At 45.8% G+C, this 22497-nt stretch overlaps 1 protein-coding gene across 1 annotated transcript; it reads left to right on the top strand.

Moving 5' to 3' along the window:
* Positions 6694 to 21876, top strand: RNF135 (ring finger protein 135). Its single transcript, XM_003131735.4, has 5 exons — positions 6694 to 7099; positions 11257 to 11400; positions 14862 to 15024; positions 18353 to 18442; positions 19679 to 21876. The coding sequence occupies exons 1-5, from the start codon at positions 6755 to 6757 to the stop codon at positions 20206 to 20208; spliced, it is 1272 nt and encodes a 423-aa protein (XP_003131783.1). The 5' UTR covers positions 6694 to 6754; the 3' UTR covers positions 20209 to 21876.

The following is a 22497-nucleotide window of genomic DNA, read 5'->3' as shown; positions in this document are numbered from 1 at the left end:
GGCATTGCTGTGGCTATGGCTGGTGCAGGCCAGCAGCTGCAGCTCCAACTCAACAGCCAGCCCAGGCTGTTGTGGCCCTTAAAAAGAAGACAAAAAAAAAAAAAAAAAAAAAAAAAGCTAACAAAGAAATTAAAATTGAATTTTATTTATTTAAAAAAAATTTTTTTGGTCTTTTTTAGGGGTGTACCCATGGCATATGGAAGTTCCCAGGCTAGAGGTTGAATCAGAGCTACAGTTGCCGGCCTACACCATAGCCATAGCAATGTGGGATTAGAGCCGCATCTGTGACCTACACCACAGCTCATGGCAATGCCAGATCCTTAACCCACTGAGCAAGGCTGGGATCAAACCCGTGTCCTCATGGATCCTGGTTGGGTTTGTTACCACTGAGCCATGATGAGAACTCCTAAAATGGAATTTTGTGGGGTTTTTTTTGTCTTTTGTCTTTTTAGGGCCACACCCATGGCATATGGAAGTTCCCAGGCTAGGGGTCTAATCGTAGCTGTAGCTGCCAGCCTACACCACAGCCATAGCCACAGCCACCCCAGATCTGAGCCAGGTCTATGACCTACACCACGGTTCATGGTAATGCCAGATCCTTAACCCACTGAACAAGGCCAGGGATCAAACCCGCAACCTCATGGTTCCTAGTTGGATTTGTTTCTCCTGCGCCATGACGGGAACTCCCTAAAATGGAATTTTAAAAAGCATTTGATTAACCCAGAAGAAGGCAGGAAAGGAAGGATAAAATGAGTAAGAAGTAGATAGGAAAGGCTGAAAATAAAGAGCAAAAGGGAGACCTCACCCTGTCTATAATTACATTATATATTAGTGTATTAAACATTGAAATTAAAATGCAAGATTGTCAGAATGGATAAGGAAGCATGACCCATTAATTGCATGCTGTTAAAAAGATTTTAAATTGGAGTTCCTGTTGTGGTTCAGTGGGTTAAAGATCCAGCATTGCCGTGAGCTGTGGTGTAGGTTGCAGATGTGGCTTGGATCCCACATTGCTGTGGCTGTGGTGTGAGCCAGCAGGTACAGCTCTGATTCGACCCCTAGCCTGGGAACTTCCGTATACCTTGGGTGTGGCCCTAAAAAGAAAATAAAGGGAAAAAAAAGATTTTAAATTTAAAAACAATTTGAAGTTATAAATATGGAAAAACATATATACCATGCAGACAGTAACCATAAGAATGCTGGACAAGCTATACCGAGATCTGATAAAGTATTTTTTTTTCAAGGCAAGGAATACCACCAGAGGTAAAGAGTGGTGTTTCATAACAATAAAAGGTGTAATTCATCAAAAGACATAACAGTCGTAGATGTGTATGTGCCTAATAATATAGCTCCAAAGTACATGAAGTAAAAAGGACAAAATTTAAGGGAGAAATAGACAACCATGCAGTTCCCTGGTGGCGCAGTGGGTTAAGAGTCTGGTATTGTCACTGCTGTGGCTTGGATCACTGCGGTGGCATGGGTTCAATCCCTGGCCTGGGAACTTGCACATGCCAAAAGCTCGGCCAAATAAATAAATAGAAATTAAAAAAAAAAAAGAAAGAAATAGACAACCATGCATTCAACAACAACAACAAAAAATCACATGGGAAATTAGAAAGATTTATAACAACAGAACTTGATGAAACATTGTAAATCAACTATACTTTTTAATAATGCTAAGAAGAAAGATTGTAACTGAATGGTTATAAATGTACAACATCAAAATTGAAATGATACAGATAAAGCATAATTAAAGGGAAAGGGATAAGGATCAATGAACTATGGTAACAATAGCCATATTGTCGCCATTGAGCACTGAAATGTGATTAATGCAACTGAGGAAATGGAATTCTAATTTCACTTCATTTTATCTAATTAAAAAAAAAATTTTTTTTTTGGTCTTTTTAGGGCCACATCTGTGGCATATGGAGGTTCCCAGGCTAGAGGTCGAATCAGAGCTACAGCTGCCAGCCTACACCACAGCTACAGCAAAGCAGGGTCTGAGCCTTGTCTGTGACCTACACTGCAGCTCACAGCAACACCAGATCCTAAACCCACTGAGGGAGGCCAGGGATCGAAACTGCATCCTCATGGATGCTAGTCAGATTCATTTCTGCTGAGCCTCAATGGGACTTCTTAATTTTAAATAATTTAAATTTAAAATTAACTGGAGCAGTGTAAAATATTTCTTCTTCAAGCGCAGCTGTTTTGGCAATGTTTATATTTTAACGGTTGCATCACATAAGATATTTATTTTATTAGCTGTGGGGAAAAAATTTTAATGATGAGGAAAAACTAAAAACTAAATTTTGTTAAAAATGAAGTATCTTTAGTTTAGCTGCCAATTACCTGTAGAATAAGAGATTTTAAAATAATGCCCAAATCAACCAATTCAAAGTTTGAAAAAAAATTCAAATGCTTTGAGTTGTGTGGTACAAAACTAACACTGAATTATTTGGGTAAATTTTGTTTCAAGGAACTTTTATGAGGAAATGTCAGTCCACTGCATATAAAATCAAACTCATAGTGTCGATATTTTTGAATCCTTTACATCTGCTAGAGAAGAATTGCAGGTAGGTATGAAAAACCCAATTTTTATTATAACAGATTGTTCTTTGGCTATGTTAGGTCAAAGACTGAAATTCTAAAATAAGATTGTATTGGAGTTCCCACTGTGGTGCCGTGGGTTAAGGATCTGGCATTGCTGAATTTATGGCATAGGTTGCATCTGCAACTTGAATTTGATCCTGGCTGGGAAACTTCCATATGCTGTGGGTGTGGCTACCCCCCCAAAAAAGTAAATATTTTTATGTTCAGTTTTCTGAAACAGACTATAAAAACTGTCATAGATACAACTGTTATAATTGTTCAGCTTGTATACGAAAATGCTATGAATTACTGCCAGTTTATAACTGTTGAAACATATGAAAGACCATTCAGTAATCTCATATTCTTTGCTAATGTTTTTGGTTGAGTTTTGGACAAGTATTTTGTTTTAACTCAAGATTTTCTTAAAACCAAAGTAGTACTTGCGAAATAGTCAGTAATCAAAGACATAAGGCAGTGTGATTCTGTTTTCTCACTGATATCACACTGCATATAAATGAGCTAATTTTGAAGCTCTGAGGAAAGGAAATGCTAATTTGTGACTTAGCTAAGCAGGTATAAGAATTCATGTTGAAATGAAAAATTCTATCATACAAATCACTAATAACAATTTTATACATTTTCTAACATGAATCAATATGCAGAAAATTTTAATTATATTCAGTAGTAATATGTAAATTGGCCACAAAAAGCTATTAGAAAAATCTGGGAGTTCCCGTCGTGGCGCAGTGGTTAACGAATCCGACTAGGAACCATGAGGTTGCGGGTTCGGTCCCTGCCCTTGCTCAGTGGGTTAACGATCCGGCGTTGCCGTGAGCTGTGGTGTAGGTTGCAGACGCGGCTCGGATCCTGCATTGCTGTGCCTCTGGCGTAGGCTGGTGGCTACAGCTCCAATTCAACCCCTAGCCTGGGAACCTCCATATGCCACGGGAGCGGCCCAAGAAATAGCAATAACAACAACAACAAAAGACAAAAAGACAAAAGACAAAAAAAAAAAAAAGAAAAATCTGAAGGACACTTTATTAATATTGAAGTACTCTTAAATTTATGGACTATCCCTTTGAAATAATACTGAGTTCACACTAGAGTTCATGAATTTATTCAACCTGGAGAGAAGTTTTCAAACTAATATGGTTTTGCTTTAAAGTTAAATCAATTTTCCCCCAAAGATGAAACAGTTTTTAATTTTTTTTTTTTTTTTTTTGCTTTTTAGGGCCATGCTTGTGGTATATGGAAGTTCCCAGGTTTGGGGTCAAACTGGAGCTATAGCTGTTGTCCTATACCACAGCCACAGCAACGCATAATCCAAGCCATGTCTTCAACCTACACCACAGCTCATGGCAATGCCAGATCCTTAACCCACTGAGCAAGGTCAGGGATCGAACCTGCAACCTCATGGTTCCTAGTCAGATTCATTTCCACTGCGCCATGACGGGAACTCCTGTTTTGTTTTTTAGTGTTGAGTTTTGAGGGTTCATATGCATTCTGGATACTAGACTTTGACAGATAAAAAATCTGCAAATATTTCCCTCTAATCTGTAGCTTTTCATTCTTTTTTTTTTTTTTAAACTTTTTTTTTTTTTTTTTTTGTATTTTTGTCCTTTGTTGTTGTTGTTGTTGTTGCTATTTCTTGGGCCGCTCCCGCGGCATATGGAGGTTCCCAGGCTAGGGGTTGAATTGGAGCTATAGCCACCGGCCTACGCCAGAGGCACAGCAACGCAGGATCCGAGCCGCGTCTGCAAACTACACCACAGCTCACGGCAACGCCGGATCGTGAACCCACTGAGCAAGGGCAGGGACCGAACCCGCAATCTCATGGTTCCTAGTCGGATTCGTTAACCACTGCGACACGACGGGAACTCCTTTTTTTTTTTTTTTTTTTTTTTTTTTTTTTGTCTTTTTGTCTTTTTGCCATTTCTTGGGCCGCTCCCATGGCATATGGAGGTTCCCAGGCTAGGGGTTTAATCAGAGCTCTAAGCTGCCAGCCTATGCCAGAGCCACAGCAACGCGAGATCCAAGCCATGTCGGCAACCTACACCACAGCTCAAGGCAATGCCGGATCCTTAACCCACTGAGCAAGGCCAGGATCGAACCTGTAACCTCATGGTTCCTAGTCGGATTCGTTAACCACTGAGCCACAACGGGAACTCCTAGCTTTTCATTCTTTTAACAGTGCCAGTGAAGCCTTTTAAAAATCAAGGCATTGAGATCATAATTTGTGACTTCATTTAATGCATATTTTTGTTGGTGAGAAAGTTTGGCATTAAAAATGGGGGTAGTTTGAAGACCACTGATTAACCCACTCTTTCAAAAAATGTGCATGTGTAATGGAGAAGAGAAGGAGGGGTGGCTAGAAAGAGGCTTATATCAAAGGAAATTTTATTTGTTAAAATGGATGATTGTTTATTTTTCAGAAAACACAGGCACAGAGAAGCTATGAGTTTACTGCAGATGAAGAGTTTCTAGAACAAAATCCAGGTAATCAGTCAGTCAGGATAGGCTAGGTTATGCTGCAGCAACAAGCACCCACTAAATCTCAGTAACCTTAACAATATCTCAGGTTTATTTCTGTCCTTTACTGCAGGTCCTAGTGTGGGCTGGCAGGGCCACCAGATTACAGCTTCATCTCCATAGTTAGGACAGCTAGCAGGAAGAGATGCAATGACTTACTAGCTTTTTAAGCAGATGGGAAGTTTAGGGTATTCCTTTTGTGTGTTTCAAGAGTGTCAAAGATGGAATTCTCATCGAGGCTTAGTGGAAACAAATCCGACTAGCATCCATGAAGACACAGGTTCGATCCCTGGTCCTCAGCGGGCTAAGGATCTAGTATGGCTGTGGCGTAGGCTGGCAAGCTATTGACTCCTAGCCTGGGAACCTCCATATGCCATGGGTGCGGCCCTTAAAAAGACAACAAAAACAAAAACACAACAAAAGAGTGTCAAAGAAGTGTAATCCTACCAAGTTAGAAAGAGAAAGAAAAGGAGTTCCCTTGGTGGCGCAGTGGTTAACGAATCTGACTAGGAACCATGAGCTTGCGGGTTCGATCCCTGGCCTTGCTCAGTGGGTTAAGGATCTGGCGTGGCTGTGAGCTGTGGTGTAGGTTGCAGACGCAGTGCAGATCCTGCATTGCTGTGGCTCTGGCGTAGGCCGGTGGCTACAGCTCCGATTGGACCCCTAGCCTGGGAACCTCCATATGCCGCAGGTGCAACCTTAAAAAGAAAAGGGGGGTGGGGTGGGGAGAAGAGCTGGAAAATTTGATTATCAGTGCTAAGGGCGACTTCCTGTCACTTCCAGAATTGAAAATAGACACAGATATGTATCATCTGGTACCTACTTTGAGACCAGGCAATATGGGGTAGAGTAAAATGTGTCATTTTTAGTTTATTTCAACAGACCAAGGAGAAACAGGCCTAGTCTCTGCCCTTCGGTTATTTCTATGTAAGCGTGTAAGTTCCTTTGTCTCTTGGGGACATGCACTTAGGATTGGAGGAAGAGGAGGAAGACAGCAAGCCCAAGGAGGACCAGGTGCACTACCTCAATAAACCAGATTCTAGTATTTTTGTCCTGAAGCCAGTATGGATAATGTGCTTTCAGCCAGCAGAGAGCAGTAAGGAGACAGTAACACAATTCTGTATTGTAATAGCGATTTTCAATGTCTAGGGGTCACTCAACTTTGGCTGCGCGTGAGAATCATTTGGAGGTTTGTGCTCCAGCTCTGGGCACCTCGTAGTCTCTAATCCTATTTGTTAGAGTGGCTGGATGACACCTAGTGGGCGAATTATCAGAAAAGCGTCTTGAAGCGAATCCTCTCCTTTTTCTTCTCCCAAGAGTTGTCGGGGTTGCATTTCATGGGGGGGCGGGGGGGAAACTCTAGCAAAGACAATCTTTAGGACCTTAGCGCGTTTCTAGCGGCTTGGAGAGAGCGGGTTTCCTAAAGCCAGAGGTTGCTCTGAGGGCTGCGCGTTGGAAGCTCTAGGCTTGCAACAGGACCAGAGAAAGAAAGCAAGAGAGGATCCCAGCTGCTGCAAAGGAGGAGGGGAGAGGGGGAGCGAGGGAGGAGCCGGAGGAGACGCAGCCACCGGCTGGCGGTCCCCTACGTGGCCCGGACTTCCGCGCGCCGGCGCGGGGGACAAGGGGCCTGGGGACCATGGCGGGCCCGGACGCCGGCCCGGCCATACCCGTGTGGCTGGCCGAGGACGACCTGGGCTGCATTATCTGTCACGAGCTGCTGGCCTGGCCGACCACGCTGCCCTGCGGCCACAGCTTCTGCCGTGACTGTCTGGTGGGCCTGTGGGAGGCGGGGCGCCGCCGGTCCTGCCCCACCTGCCGCGAGGGCGGCGCGCAGCCGCTGCAGCTGCGGAAGAACACGATGCTGCAGGACTTGGCGGACAAATACAGCCGGGCGGCACACGAGCTGAAGGACAGGGCCCCAGTGCCCGGCCCGGCCCCGCGCCCTGCGCCCGGGCCCCGGTGCCACACCGCGCAGCTGCGGGTAGGGAGGGGGACCCGCTGCTGCCCTCTGCCTTCTGGCCGCCCGCGCCGCCTGCTTCCTGGTTCTCCCTGCGCACTTCCTCTCTTCCTGGTCCTTTCTGCTCTCACATTGCTTTTCTCAGTCTAAACGTAGAAATCGTTCTTTGGAAAGCTCAGAAAAATATGAAGGAGAAAAAAAATTCAGCATCTGAGATCCTATCAACTACGTGCTATACACCCTGGCGTATTTCCACTTATTTCCTCTTTCTGTAGCCTATCCCTCTCTCTGATAATTTTTTATTGTGGTAAAATATGTTTATGTCACATAGCATAAAATTTGCCGTTTAGCCATTTTAAAATGTGCAGTTCAGTGGCAGTATATTTACAATACTCTGCAACTACCACCACTTTCTAGTTCCAAAACTTACATCACCACAAACAGAAACTCTGCCCCCATAAAGCAATAACTTCTCACTCTCTTTCCCTTCAGGCCCTGGTAACCTCTAATCTACAATCTGTGTCTATGAATTTGCCTACTCTAGGTATTTGGTACAAGTGGAATCGTGCCGTATTTGTCCCTTTGTTTCTGGCTTTGGCTTCTTTCACGTGCGGTTATGTTTTCAAGATTCATTTACGTCGTAGCATAGATCTGAACTTCGTTCCTTTTTGTGGCTGAAGAATAATTCCCTTGTATAATTATACCACATTTTAAAAAATCCACTCTGCATCAGTGGACATTCGGATTGTTTTTACCTTCAGGTTATTGTTGGTGATGTGGCAGTGAACATTGGTGCACAAGTATCCCAGTTCCTATTTTCAGTTCTTTTGGGTAGGAATGGAATTGCTAGGTCGTATGGTAATTCTATGTTTAACTTATTGGCGAACAGCCAAACTGCATCCCAGGCAACAACAGCAATTGGCATTCCCATTATCAAAGTGGGAGGATTCCAATTTTCCCTAACTTTTGCTCCTGGGACTAAGGTCTGCTTGCTCCTGGCCTGTTTGCTTCTAGGGCTTAGGTCTGTTGTCTGTTTCAGTCAAGTCTTTTGTCCCAGACACCTCCAAGTTTAGCTCAGCTTGCAGCACTTGAGGAATGCCCGCCCCCTTTCTGTCCCAGCTCCAAGTTAAGTAAAACAAAGGTGAGCACCCTGTGTCCTTGCTTCAGGTAGTCCCCAGCCAGGTTAGGACAAACCTACACAATGATGTGTGAATAAAATAAAAGTAGACTCTCCCGCTCTGAGAACCAGGACTGGGATTTCACTGAGAACTTTCATTGAACTAGGGACAGAGCACGGCAAAGGCGTGTCAAAACACTGCAAAGCGTTCCTCCTACCAGATTGCTCTTTGTTGGTTAAGTGTTTTCCAGAGTTCCAACAGAGTTGGTTCTGACAGTTTCTGCTTGTTTTGCAGTGTGTGTGTGTGTGTGTGTGTGTGTGTGTGTAGGGGGGTGGAGGAGTGGGGATTAGTGGGGAGTCAGGGTAAAAGAGCTTAGAGCTGCCCACTCCTCTTTTTCAAAAATTAATAGATGTTATTTTATTTATTTATTTGTCTTTTTTTTTTTTTTGCTATCTCTTGGGCCGCTCCCACGGCATATGGAGGTTCCCAGACTAGGGGTCGAATTGGAGCTGTAGCCACCAGCCTACGCCAGAGCCACAGTAATGCCAGATCTGAGCCGAGTCTTTGACCTACACCACAGCTCATGGCAACGCCAGATCCTTAACCCCCTGAGCAAGGCCAGGGATCGAACCCACAACCTCGTGGTTCCTAGTCAGATTCGTTTCTGCTGTGCCATGACGGGAACACCTAGACTTTATTTTTTAAAGCAGTTCTAGGGATTTCCTGTTGTGTCGCAGTGGGAACAAATCTGACTAGTATCCAAGAAGATGCATGTTCAATCCCTGGTCTTGCTCAGTGGGTTAAGGATCCAGCATTGGCATGAGCTGTAGTGTTGGTTGTAGATGTGGTTCAGATCCCTGAAAGTTGCTGTGGCTGTGGAGCAGGCTGGCAGCTGTAGCTCCCGTTTGACTCCTAGCCTGGGAACTTCCATATGCCATGGCCTTAAAAAGCAAAAAAAAAAAAAAAAAAAAAAAAAAGAGGCAGTTCTAGATTTTCAGAAAATTGAGCAGAAAGTCCCCTCATACTCCTGACATTTTCCCTTATTATTAATATTTTGCATTAGTTTGGTACATTCATTGAACAGGCCTATGGGGTTTGACTCAGTGCATGGAGTCATATATCTACAATTATAGTATCACACAGTTGTACTGCCTTGAAAATCCCCTATGCTCTGTGTATCCTCCACCCCAACCCCTGGCGTTCACTGATTTTTTATGATATCTCTTTAGTTTTGCCTTTTCCGGACTGTCATCATTGGAATCATAAAGGATCTAGTTTTTGCAGGTTGGCTTCTTTCACTAATCACAATTAAGGTTTGGGGCTTGATCGCTCATTTCTTTTTATTGCTGTAAAATATTCCATTGCATAGATTTACCATAGCTTATTCATTCACCTTTTGATAGACACGTTGGTTGCTTCTGTTTTATTTATTTTTTAGTTATGAATAAAACTGTTCTTTTCTTTTTGATTATAAATATAGTATTGTCCCTCAGGTCCTTAAAATTCTTACTAATGTAGTTTATAATGATTGAATATACTTTCAATTGGCTTTTAAGTTAAAATGATTGTCTATGGATGGTAGGACATTGGATGATTTAAAACATTTCTTCTGAAGTTCCCATTGTGGCACAGCAGAAATGAATCCAACTGGGAGCCATGAGGTTGTGGGTTCAATCCCTGGCCTTGCTCAGTGGGTTAAGGATCTGGCATTGCTGTGAGCTGTGGGGTAGGCTGGCAGCTGTAGCTCTGATTGGACACCTAGCCTGGGAACCTCCATATGCCACGGGTGCGGCCCTAAAAAGCAAAACAAACAGACAAACAAAATTTATTCTTTCACATTCTCTGCATTTTCTAAATTCACCTCAATGAGTGTGCCCTTTCTTTTACGGATAGAGAAAGCAACACACTTTTTTTTTTTTTTAAATTTTAATTTGCTCGTGTACCTAGATAAGGGCTCCACTCCTGAGTTCCAACTGCCTGAATATTTAGGAGACGTGGACATTTAACAGCAAACCTCATTACTGGTAGTTAGCCACCTCCCTCTATAAAATAGTATGCATGTGGCTTCCAAAACACATGCCATTTTGAGGGACATTGGTGCTTCTTAGAGATGAAAAAGGTTCTGGTTCCAGTTTTCCAGGTTCCAGCATAATTTAAAAAATGTCCTCCCAAAGTTATCAAAACTCCGGTTTATTTAGAGTTGGGTGGCTCTACATCAGACCCCCTTTGGAGGTAATACAAATTCTTGGGCCCTGCCTGCCTCTGATGACTGTCACCAGGTCCTGAGCTTGTTGCCAGACTATGTTGGCCACGAAACGTCCTCCCACTCCCCCCAGGCAGCTGAGCAGATTAAGCTCTTGAATGGGTGTCGCTGAGCGTTCCCATCTGAACGTCTCTTTAAATGTGAAGGATGGCAATAAACAAACACGAAGAGCTTGCAGCTGTACTTCACTTTAAAGGCTCCAAGATCCTTCCCCATAGATCCTTCTCACTGTCGAAGAGAAGGAGGGATGGTGGCGTTCAGTTCTGAAAGGCACGATGAAGACACGGGATGAGTCAGAGGTGAGGGCGGAGCTTAAACTTTAACCAGATGCTGAAACCCACTCACCTGATGACCTGCCACACGTGCTGCCGAGTCGCTGGGCTCTCGCAGTGGTTCCTCTCTGTCTCCTCCTGTTCAAAAGGACCCCTAGGCTTCCCCTCATGCCTCACTCCCACCCCACTCCCCATTTTTGTTACTTCTTTGTCTGCTTCCTTTATCCAGTGTTGTAGCTCCCTCCATCTATAGTTGGTTCCTGAGTCCAGCTTTGTGTTCTGCTTTGTTCTATGTTTAAGGATTTTTATTTTTTCCATTAGATTTGGTTTACAGTGTTCTGTCAATTTCTCCTGTACTGCAAAGTGACCCAGTCACACATATGTATACATTCTTTTTTCTTACATCATCTTCCATCATGCTTCATCATAAGGGACTAGATATAGTTCCCTGGGCTATACAGCAGGATCTCATTGCTTATCCACACCAAAGGCAATAGTTTGCATCTATTCTGCTTTGCTCTTTTAAAGGTGGCGGCGCAGAAGAGCATCACAGAAGTTGGCCGGGAGCTGGCAGAGCTGGTGGACCAGCTTGTAGATACTGTCAGGAGCCTTCAGAGCCAGAGCTGCCTCCCAGAATCCGAACCAGACAAGGACCTGAGGACCCTGGCTTCGGTAGGCTCATCTGGGAGAAGAAAGAATGGCCCAGGGGGCGGGGCCAAGGACAGCCCGCTGGCATGGCTAGGGAGCAACAGAAATGTTTGCAGGTGAAGGATGCAGTGAGTCCCAAACGTTTGCCATGCTCTTCATGGGAACGTGGATGGTTGGGGATGTGGAATGCTTGAGGAGAGCTAGGGGAATGCCAGGAGGGCCAAGTCCCATCCTTATCTTGCCACCTTAACCAGCTCTAAGGTCTCCAGTGACCTCCATGCAAATCCCCCGGACATTCCAGCTCTTATCCTCATTGGCCTTTCAATAGACTGTGACATAGTCCACCACAGCTGCTTTCTTTAAAAAAATTTTTGTTTATGTTTTTGCGTAATTGTAAAAGGTTATACTCCATCTATAGTTATTACAAAATACTGGCTATACTCTTCATGTTGTACAAGGATGGGGAACAGCCTTTCTCACTCTCGGTGGCTTGTACCTTCCACTCCCCTCTCCCCACTGGTAACCACTAGTTCGTTCTCTATATCTGTGAGCCTGCTTCTTTTCGCAACTCCATTCTTTTCTTTATCCCCACAATTTTTTTTTTTTAGGGCCACACTCGCGGCAGATGGAAGTTCCCAGGCTAGGGGTCAAATCGGAGCTGCAGCTGCTGGCCTGCGTCACAGCCACGGCAATGCCAGATCCACGTCTGCAACCTACACCACGGCTCATGGCCACGCCAGACCCTTAACCCACTGAGCGAGGCCAGGGATTAGACCTGCAACCTCCTGGTTCCTAGTCAGATTGTTTCCACTGCACCACAACGGGCGCTCTGGGAATGCTTTTCTTTTACGCTCTTACGTAGGTAATGCCTGCTCCATATTTGGACCTCAGCTAAATTATCAATTCTTAGGAGATGCCTTCACTGATTCCTTGAACAAGTCAAATCCCCCATTAGAGGCTCTTATGTATGTGATTCCATGGACCTTTCATCTGTCACAGTTGTGACTTGATAATGAATGATTGGTGTCATAATTTATTTTATTCTTATTTTTATTTTTTGGTCTTTTTGTCTTTTAGGGCCGCACTGGTGGCATATGGAGGTTCCCAGGCTAGGGGCTGAATTGGAGCTGTAGCCGCCAGCCTACACCACAGCCACAGCAACGCCAGATCTGAGCTGCATCTTGGACCTACACCACAGTTCATGGCAACACCAGATCCTCAACCCACTGTGCGAGGCCAGCGTTTGAACCCATGTCCTCCTGGATGCTAGTCGGGTTCGTTAACCACTGAGCCATGATGGGAACTCTGGTGTCATAATTTATTAATGTCTTTCATCCTTCCTCCCTTGCATGGGACTTTAAGCTTTATGAGGGTAGAGACCTTGATGGCACTTATTTTTTCGTTCGCCCTTGTTTTCCCAAGCCCAGCACAGTGCTTGGCACATAGTAAGTGCTCAGCAAATACCCACGATATTTGAATGAGTGAATAAACGGGTCCTTAGGGATACAAGGTGTTGTGGTAGAGGTCTGAGAGTCTGACTGTCAGTTGTGACTTTGCAGCTCACTCGTGGTATGACCTTGGGCAAGTCATTTCATCTTTTTGAGTCTCAGGTTTCTTTCTTCCTCCTCCCCTCCCCTCCTTCCTCCCCTCCTTCCTCCCCTCCCTCCTCCCTCCTTTCTTTCTTTCCTTCCTTCCTTCTTTCTCACAGCATACACAAGTCCCCAGGCCAGGGACTGAACCTGTGTCACAGCAGCAACCCAAACCACAGCAGTGACAATACTGGATCCTTAGCCTGCTGAGCCACCAGGGAACTCCCAAGTCTCAGGTTTCTACCTATAAAACAAAAACAATGATCCATGGCCAGCACCTCATTAGTTTGATGCAGAGATTTTTAAAAATCTTGTTTAAAAAAGTACTTGAGCAACATGGGAATGAGGGATGATCAAATTCACTTTGGCAATTTAGTTAACTTCCATGAACTTCTTTTGTAAAGTGGAGACAGTGAACCTATCTTGGAAGGCTGTTAGGCAAATTAGAGGGGAGCAGTGGAAAATACTCAAGAGACGATGCCTATGCTTGTTATGATTGGTGAAAAGAATGGGAAACGGGGAGCTCCTGTCATGGCCCAGTAGAAACGAATCTGACTAGGAACCAAGAGGTGGCAGGTTCAATCCTTGGCCTTCCCTCAGTGGGTTGCTATGAGCTGTGATGTAGGTCGCAGACACGGCTCAGATCTGGTATTACTGTGGCTGTGGTGTAGGCCAGCGGCTACAGCTCTGATTCGACCCCTAGCCTGGGAATCTCCTTATGCCTCAGGGAAATGGATTTTGCAAAGTTGAGAAAGAAAGTCTCATGCGCAAGGCGGGAAGGTGGTGAGCAGGTGAGGGGCTGTGCTGGGGAATCATAGAACCTGAAGTTAAAGAAAAAGCAGGGAGGAGTTCCCACTGGGGCTCAGCCGGTTAAGAACCTAACATGATGTCGGTGAGGATGTGGGTTCGATCTCCAGCTTCACTCAGTGGATTAAGTACCCAGTGTTGCTGCAAGCTGTGGTGTAAGTCACAGGTGTGGCTCAGATCCAGTGCAGCTGCGGCTGTGGCCTGGGAACTTCCATAAGCTACAGGTGTGGCCATTAAAAAAAAAAGAAAGAAAGAAAGAAAGAAACTCAGGGAGTGCATCGTGTTGGAGGCCCCAGAGATCGGGGCCTGGTTGCAGGCAACATGTCTGTGTTGGCCCTTGGGAAGAGTTATCATATAATGACAGCAGCAGTCCAGGGAAGATTATTTTGGCCTCTGAGGCTTATCTTAGTGGCCATCTGTACTACTTATTTTGTAAAGCCCCTGTAAGACAGGTCTAGGACTTCCTTTGGGCTCAGTAGGTTGAAGATCTGGTATTGTCACTGCAGCTTGGGTCGCTGCTATGGCATGGGTTTGATTCCAGGCCATGGGTGCTACCAAACAAACAAACAAACAAAAGGATGAAAAAGTCGCACCTAAAAAGTTTAAACTTTTTTGGGATATGAATGGAGAAATTCATATCTGTTGTAGAAGATACTAGAAAATACATAGCAGTTTAAGAAAACAAATAAAAATTGTCTATAGCCCACCACCCAGAAATAGCCATTCTTTAATATCTTGGCTCCAGTATGTATTTTTCCAGGTTGTTTTTCAAGGCACGTATTTTGAGAACCTAATTAGATTTGGAAAAACCCAAACTTACTTAGGAAGTAAGTAGAAACTTAGAGATAGATGGCAGAACTGGAATATATTTGAAGCATTCCTTGGGAGGTTGTTTTCCACAGCCACAGCAACACGGAATCCGAGCCGTGTCCGTGACCTACACCACACTCACGGCAACACCGGATCCTTAACCCACTGAGCGAGGCCAGGGATCGAACCCTCGTCCTCATGGATGCTAGTCGGGATCACTAACCTCTGAGCCATGATGGAAACTCCAGTTTTGTCTTGTTTTTCATGACTCATCAATAGGCCTTGTCCGATGGCGTAGACCTTTCCTTGGCGTCTCCAAAACTGGTGACTTCCAACACACCTGAGGCAAAAATGAGAGACATTCTCCATGACCTTAAAAAGATCCAGGGAAAGTTACAAGAAAATTTCACCTGGAAAGGGGCCCTCGAAGAACAAAAGCAGGGTGAGTTGCTTTTATTTTGTGGAGAAGGCTTAACTGTGGAAGCTGAGCAAGTGTTCCAGGGCTTTATTATTTGGGGACAGGAACCCAGAGGCCAGCTGCGTCGTCCCTGTGGTGTGAGTGAGGATGGAGTGGCTGAGGTATTTTTGTGGCCAGATGTGTTTTTGGACCTGACTGGACATGAGATGTAACCCAGGCCCTTCGTAGATAGAACCTGGTTTTCTAAGACCTAAAATCCAGAACTTGGACCTGATTTTGCAGCTCACTGTGCGTCTGTGTTACCTCCTGGAGGAGTTTCAGAAATAGATGGCTTTGGAAGTTCCCGTCGTGGCTCAGCGGTTTAGGAATCTGACTAGCACCCATGAGGGTACAGGTTCCATCCCTGGCCTTGCTCAGTGGATTGCCATGAGCTGTGGTGTAGGATGTGGCATTGCTGTGGCTGTGACTCAGGCCAGCAGCTGCAGCTCCGATTGGACCCCTAGCCTGGGAACCTCCATGTGCCATGGGTGCGGCCCTAAAAAGCAAAAAAAAAAAAAAAAAAAAAAAAAAAAAGCAAAAAAAAGAAAAGAAAGAGGGAAAGAAAGAAAGAAATAGATGGCTTTTAATTTTTCACTAGTAAATGTCCTTATTAACAAAGCATGAAACTTTGTAAACAGTTTTATTTATTTGGTTTTTTGTCTTTTTAGGGCTGCACCTGCAGCATACGGAGGTTCCCAGGCTAGGGGCTGAATTACGGCTGTGGCTGCTGGCCTACACCACGGCCACAGCAACATGGGATCCCAGCCGAGTCTGCTGCATACACCACAGCCCATGGTAACCCTGGATCCTAAACCCACTAAGCGAGGCCAGGGATGGAACCAGCTTCCTCATGGATATCAGTCAGGTTCGTCACTGCTGAGCCACAGTGGGAACTCCTAAGTAGGCCTTTTTTAATTTTAATTTTTTTTTTTTTTTTTTGTCTTTTTGCTATTTCTTGGGCTGCTCCCGCAGCATATGGAGGTTCCCAGGCTAGGGGTCGAATCAGAACTGTAGCCCCCGGCCTACACCAGAGCCACAGCAATGCGGGATCCGAGCCGCGTCTGCAACCTACACCACAGCTCACGGCAACGCCAGATCGTTAACCCACTGAGCAAGGGCAGGGATCGAACCCGCAACCTCATGGTTCCTAGTCGGATTCGTTAACCACTGCGCCACAACGGGAACTCCTAATTTTAATTTTTAATGGTAAAATATGTATGACAAATTCACCATCCTAACCATTTTTAAGTATGCAATTCTGCAGTGTCAAGTACACTCGTACTGATGTGCAACCAAGTTCCAGAACTTTTTCATCTTGCAGAAGGGAAACTCCAAACCCGTGAAATAGTTACTCCCCATTCCCTCCTCCCCCAGCCCCTAGCAACCACCATTCCACTTTCTGTTTCTGTGAGTCTGAGTATTCCAAATAGCTTATATAAGTGGAGTCTGCAGTATTTATCTTTTTGTGACTGGCTTATTTCACTTAGCACAATGTCCTCAAAGTTCATCCATATTGTTGCATGTGTCAGAATTCCCGTCCTTTTAAAGCTGAGTAATATTCCACTGTCCACGTGTATATATCGCATTTTGTTGATCTGGCCATCAGTGGACATTTAGGGTGCTTCTTCCCCTTGGCTATTGTCAACAGTCCTGCCCTGAACGGGTGGGTAATAAATACCCCTTTGAGACTCTGCTTTCAGTTCTTTTGTATATATGTCCTGAATTGAAATTCCTAGATCAAATCATAATTCTACTTTTAATTTTTTGAGGAATTAAGTATACATATTAAGTATTTTTAAAATTTAACTTAGGAAAGTCAAGTTTGCCTTTTTTCTTTTTTTTTTTTTTGAGAGCCACACCCATGGCATATGGAGGTTCCCAGGCTAGGGGTTGAATCGGAGCTGTAAGCTGCTGGCCTGCACCACAGCCACAGCCACATCCACCCCAGATCTGAGCCAGGTCTATGACCTACACCACAGCTCACGGCAACGCCGCATCTTTAACCCACTGAGCGAAGCCAGGGATCAAACCTGCATCCTCATGGATGCCAGTCGGATTCGTTTTTCCTGAGCCACAGCGGGAACTTCAATTATTTTGGTTTTGATCATTTGGGCCAGTCCAGGACATTTTTAAAATATAAGAGCTAAACACATCCCTATGTCCTGAAACATCTGTCTCTGAAGTTCTCACACGTTTGCTTTACTCCCCCACTTTGTTAAGTTTTATTGACGTATAGAAGATTTACAAGGCTGAGATCATTTCTGCTGTATCACAAAGGGATTCAGTTCCACGTGTGCACAGAGCCATTCTTTTCCAGATTCTTTTCCCATGTAGATTATCACAGACTATTAGGTCGAGTCCTCTGTGCTGCTGTACAGCAGGCCCCCGTTGCAGAGACAGTAGATGAGTTGTTCTTCAAGTCAGCACTTTAACAGCTGCCGAGCAGTCTGACTACCTCATCACAGTGATTTCCTCTGACCCGTGTAAATACAGCATGAGCGGTCATGGAAATCATGCAGCCTAAATGGCATAGTGTTTCTCCAAGTGGCCCGCAGTGGCCCAGGACTAACGCTAATAAGAATGCAGAAGCCAGGGCCCTTTGCCAGACTCTTGAGTTACCATCCCCGGGAATAAGTCCCAAGCATTGGCAATTTGCAGGGGGTTTCAACGCGCAGCAAAGTTTTGATAAGCATTTTGGTGCAGTGTCCCCAGCAGAGGTGATTATTTATAATACGAATGTAATTATTGGGGAGTACCGTTCGTTGATCCTTGAATAATGTGGAGGTAGGGGCACCAACTCCTGCACTGTGCAGCCAAAAATCCGAGTATAACTTTTCTTTTTTTTTTTTTTTTGCTTTTTAGGGCCACACCATGACATATGGAAGTTCCCAGGCTACGGCTCGAATTAGAGCTGCAGCTGCTGGCCTACACCACAGCCACAGCAACGCCAGATCTGAGCCACATCTGCCTCCTATGCTGCAGCTTTTGGCCTCGATCCTTAACCCACTGAGTGAGGCCAGGGATAGAACCTGCCTTCTCACAGATTCTAGTCATGTTCTTAACCCACAACGGGAACTCTAACTGATCATAATCTTTGATTATCTCCTATTGCCCCCCCTTTTTTTCTTTTGGCGGTGCCTATGGCATGCAGAAGTTCCTGGGCCAGGTATCGAACCCATGCCACACCAGTGACCCAACCTGCTGCCGTGACAATACCAGATCCTTAACCTGCTGAGCCACCAGGGAACTCCTATTTGCCTTTTTTTTTTTTTGATGGGACTTTCCCTGTCTCTCAATTTTTTTGATTCCTTAGTTGACATCACAGAAGCTCTGTCTTCCTCCTCAAGCCTACTCCCTGACCAGAGCCACCTTGTACCCAAGAGGGCCTCCTCGTTTGCTCAATGTAAGTATGTGGTCTGCTTACAACTTGGGTTTGACCTGCTGCAGCAGGGAGCTGCAAGAGCGTCGCTGTGTCCATCTCTCTGCTGCTAGGCTTGCTCCTTGGCTGGTACCCCCAGACCTGGTCCCTCCCCATGGGGAGTGGATTACAAAGATAAAAGGGGGTTAAAGATGGCTGAATTCAGAGTTCCCATCTTGGCACAGCAGTAATGAGTCCGACTACAAGCTATCAGGTTGTGGGTTCGATCCCTGGCCTCTCTCAGTGCATCAAGGATCTGGCGTTGCCGTGAGCTGTGGTGTAGGTCGCAGACATGGCTCAGATCCCGTGTTGCTGTGGCTCTGGCGTAGGCCGCGGCTACAGCTCTGATTAGACCCTTAGCCTGGGAACCTCCATATGCCACAGGTGCAGCCCTAAAAAAAGACCAAAAAAAAAAAAAAAAGATGCCCGTATTCTAGGCTAATCCAGACCCATGTGCACTCAGAACCTTTGGGCATCTGTGCCAGGGCCACTGCTTACAGCCAACTGCCAATTCCCTAACCTGTTTAACTACCATAATTGTCCCAGTCTGGAGTAATCCTTGAGAGTTGGGATCCTGAAGCCAGACTGCTTGGGTTTGACTTCCAGCTCCTCACTAGCTCTGTGATCCTGGACAAGTATGTAACCTCTCTGAGCCTTGGTCCCCTCATCTGTACGATGCAGATAATGATAGTACTTACTTCCCCCGTAGGATGGTCGTAAGCAAAAGTGTGTAAGGGGGAGCCTAGAGAAGGAATGCTATGTGTTAGCGATTATTCACTCCCTCAGTAGGAGACAGTATGAAACAGACAAGATGAGTAAGGCATGGTCCTTCATTAGGAGGCGTATGTGTAACTGGAGAGACACACACAGCCATGGTCTTCAACCACTGTACTACAGGTAGAGGATGCTAAGAATCCCTAGAGAACAGGTAAAACACTAGGGATGTTCAGAGAAGCAAGAGGTGACTTTTGCTGGGTGGGCTTCCCTGAGGGCTTCCTGAAAGAGGGCTAATGGGTAAGTAGAAACGAAGGTGGGAAAAGGGGGTATGGTTGCTAGAATAACATCTGTACAGAAAACTGCACGTTGATATACCAGGGTTTATGTTAGTGTGAGTAAAACTTTATCACACTCGAAGATACAAAGCTGCTTTTTGCTATTTGAGGATCTCTTCGCATGAACCATCAGAGCTGGCTGGTCACATTCTTGTTTCTTTTCCCTCAGGGGCCATCAGTCCAACCTTTGACCTAGGGAGCCTCTCCTGTAGCCTGGAGGTGTCCGAGGATCACCGGACGGTGACCGTATCTCACTACCCACAGTCCTATCCCTGGAGTCCCGAGAGGTTTGCCTCCTGCCAGGTTTTGGGTTCCCAGGGCTTCTCTTCTGGGCAGCGGTACTGGGAAGTGGACACCCAGCGTTGTAGCCACTGGGCAGTTGGGGTGGCTTCCCGGGGGATGAGGCGTGACCAGATCCTGGGAAGGACCAGCGACTCCTGGTGCGTGGAGTGGAACGGGGCTAGCCAGCTCTCTGCGTGGCACGTAGTCAAGCAAACTGTCCTTGGCTCAGACAGACCTGGTGTGGTAGGCATCTGGCTGGACTTCGAGAAGGAAAAGCTCGCCTTCTATTCCGTGGCTGATCAAGAGAAGCTTCTGTACGAGTATCCAGTCTCTGCCTCCTTTGCTCTGTACCCTGCCTTCTGGCTGTATGGCTTATATCCTGGAAACTCTCTGACTGTAAGGCAGGTAAACCTATAAACGTTCCTTGGGTGTGAAAACATGTTGGTTTCCCAGTCTCTCTGGCTTCAGGCAGGCCGGCAACTTGGCTTAAGAATCCCACTTCAGGGAATTCCTGTTGTGGCTTAGCAGTTTAAGAACCCAATTAGTATCCATGAGGATGCAGGTTCCATCTCTGGCGTCGCTCAGTGGGTTAGGGATCCGGTGTTGCTGCAAGTGGCGGCATAGGTCACAGATACAGCTTGGATCTGGTGCTGCTGTGGCTGTGGTGTAGGCCTGCAGTTGCACTTCCAGCTCGACCCCCTAGCCTGGGAACTTCCATATGCCGCAGGTGTGGCCCTGGGAAAAAAAAAAAAGATTCCCATTTCAGATGTTAAGGAATTCGAAGTAAGTGCTTAACTCAGCAGGCTTAGGTTGTTCAGATCCGCACATTCCAAAGAAAGGAGAGTCTTGACTGGGAGATAACTTCAAAGCCCTTGGAGGAGTTCCTGTCGTGGCACAGTGGTTAACGAATCTGACTAGGAACCATGAGGTTGCCAGTTTGATCCCTGGCCTTGCTCAGTGGGTTAAGGATCTGGCATTGCCGTGAGCTGTGGTGTAGGTTGCAGATGCGGCTCGGATCCCACGTTGCTGTGGCTGGTGGCTGCAGCTCCAATTAGAATGCAAAAAGACAAAAACCAAAACCAAAACCAAAAAAAAAAAAACAAAGCCCTTGTAATATCCTGCCTGATAAGGTGTCTTTCTTTACCTGAGGGTCTTGGGCCAGGCAGTATCAGCTTGACCTCTGGAGGGACTGGAAACTAAGGTCATGATGTGGGTGGTGGGTCTGCCTATGTGACCGACCCCCCAGTCAAAGCCATGGACACAAGTCTTGGCTGGGCCTCCCGGCTGGCAATATTCTGTCTGTGTTGTCACACATTGTGTTGGGAGAATTAAGCCTTATTCTCCTGACTCCACTGGGAGAGGAAATTAGGGGTCTCCTGGCCCCTGCCCTATGTGCCTTTTTCTATTCCTGTTTTGTTGTTGTTTTGTCTTTTTAGGGCCATACCCTCGGCATATGGAAGTTCCCAGGCTAGGGGTCGAATCAGAGCTATAGATGCTGGCCTACGCCACAGCCACAGCCATAGCCACATCAGATCTGAGCCTCGTCTGTGACCTACACCACAGCTCATGGCCACACCGGATCCTTAACCTTCTTTTTTTTAAATTTTTTTTATTTTTTTGTCTTTTTTTTTTGCTATTTGTTGGGCTGCTCCCGAGGCATGGAGGTTCCCAGGCTAGGGGTCTAATCGGAGCTGTAGCCACCGGCCTACGCCAGAGCCACAGCAACTCGGGATCCGAGCCACGTCTGTGACCTACACCACAGCTCATGGCAACGCCGGATCGTTAACCCACTGAGCAAGGGCAGGGACTGAACCCACAACCTCATGGTTCCTAGTCAGATTCGTTAACCACTGCGCCACGACGGGAACTCCGGATCCTTAACCTTCTGAGTGAAGCCGGGGATTGAACGTGCATCCTCATGGATGCTAGTCAGATTCATTTCTGCTGAGCCACGATGGGAACGCCCGTCCTGGCTTTTATAGTAATGGCTTCCTTGCATCTTTTGTTTTAGCACCTAAATATGTGTTCCTAGCTGCAAGCATTTAGTCTTGCCCATTAAAAAAACCTGATACATCTTTTTCGTAATAGCTTTGTTGAGATTTGATTTACATACTGTAAAATTCACTTCAAGTGTACACATCAGTTTTTTCATATATTGACAGAGTTGTGAAACCATCACCACTGTCTAATTTTAGAACATTTTCATCACCCCCAGAAAGACCCCTGATACCCATTAGCAGTTGATATGTCTTTGAAGTCTTCTGATCCGAAGCTTTCCCCTCCCTTTCTTCTTCCGATTCATCTGTAGGCTCCCAGGCTGCCTCCACACTGGTGGGAGAAGTGGAAATTCAGTTCCGTTGGACTGGGCCGGGCAGAAAGTCTGGCCACACAAACCAGCGAGGCAGCCTTTGATCGTGCATGTCACCTCTTTGCCCCTTTTCCATGTAAAAGGGCAGTGACTATTCTTTGCCCTTCCTGATCTTCCCCCAAGGGTTGCCGAGAGAATTAAATAAATAGATGAGGCCATTGGAAGAATGCCAGGGTGATTATAACCACAGCAACCACGAGGGAATATATTTTCCTATCCTACACCTGGGCCTCTAACATCTTTAGACTCTCACCTCATTTCTGCCCATATCCTCAAAAACACGTTCAAGCGGAATTCTTCCCCGCGATCTGCTCACTGGCTCTCTGAGCCTCCACCCA

Source organism: Sus scrofa, chromosome 12 (assembly GCF_000003025.6).
Source record: "Sus scrofa isolate TJ Tabasco breed Duroc chromosome 12, Sscrofa11.1, whole genome shotgun sequence".
Classification (NCBI taxonomy): Eukaryota; Metazoa; Chordata; class Mammalia; order Artiodactyla; family Suidae; genus Sus; species Sus scrofa.
The sequence above is the reverse complement of the archived record's forward strand: the minus strand, read 5'-3'. Positions and strand labels throughout refer to the sequence as shown.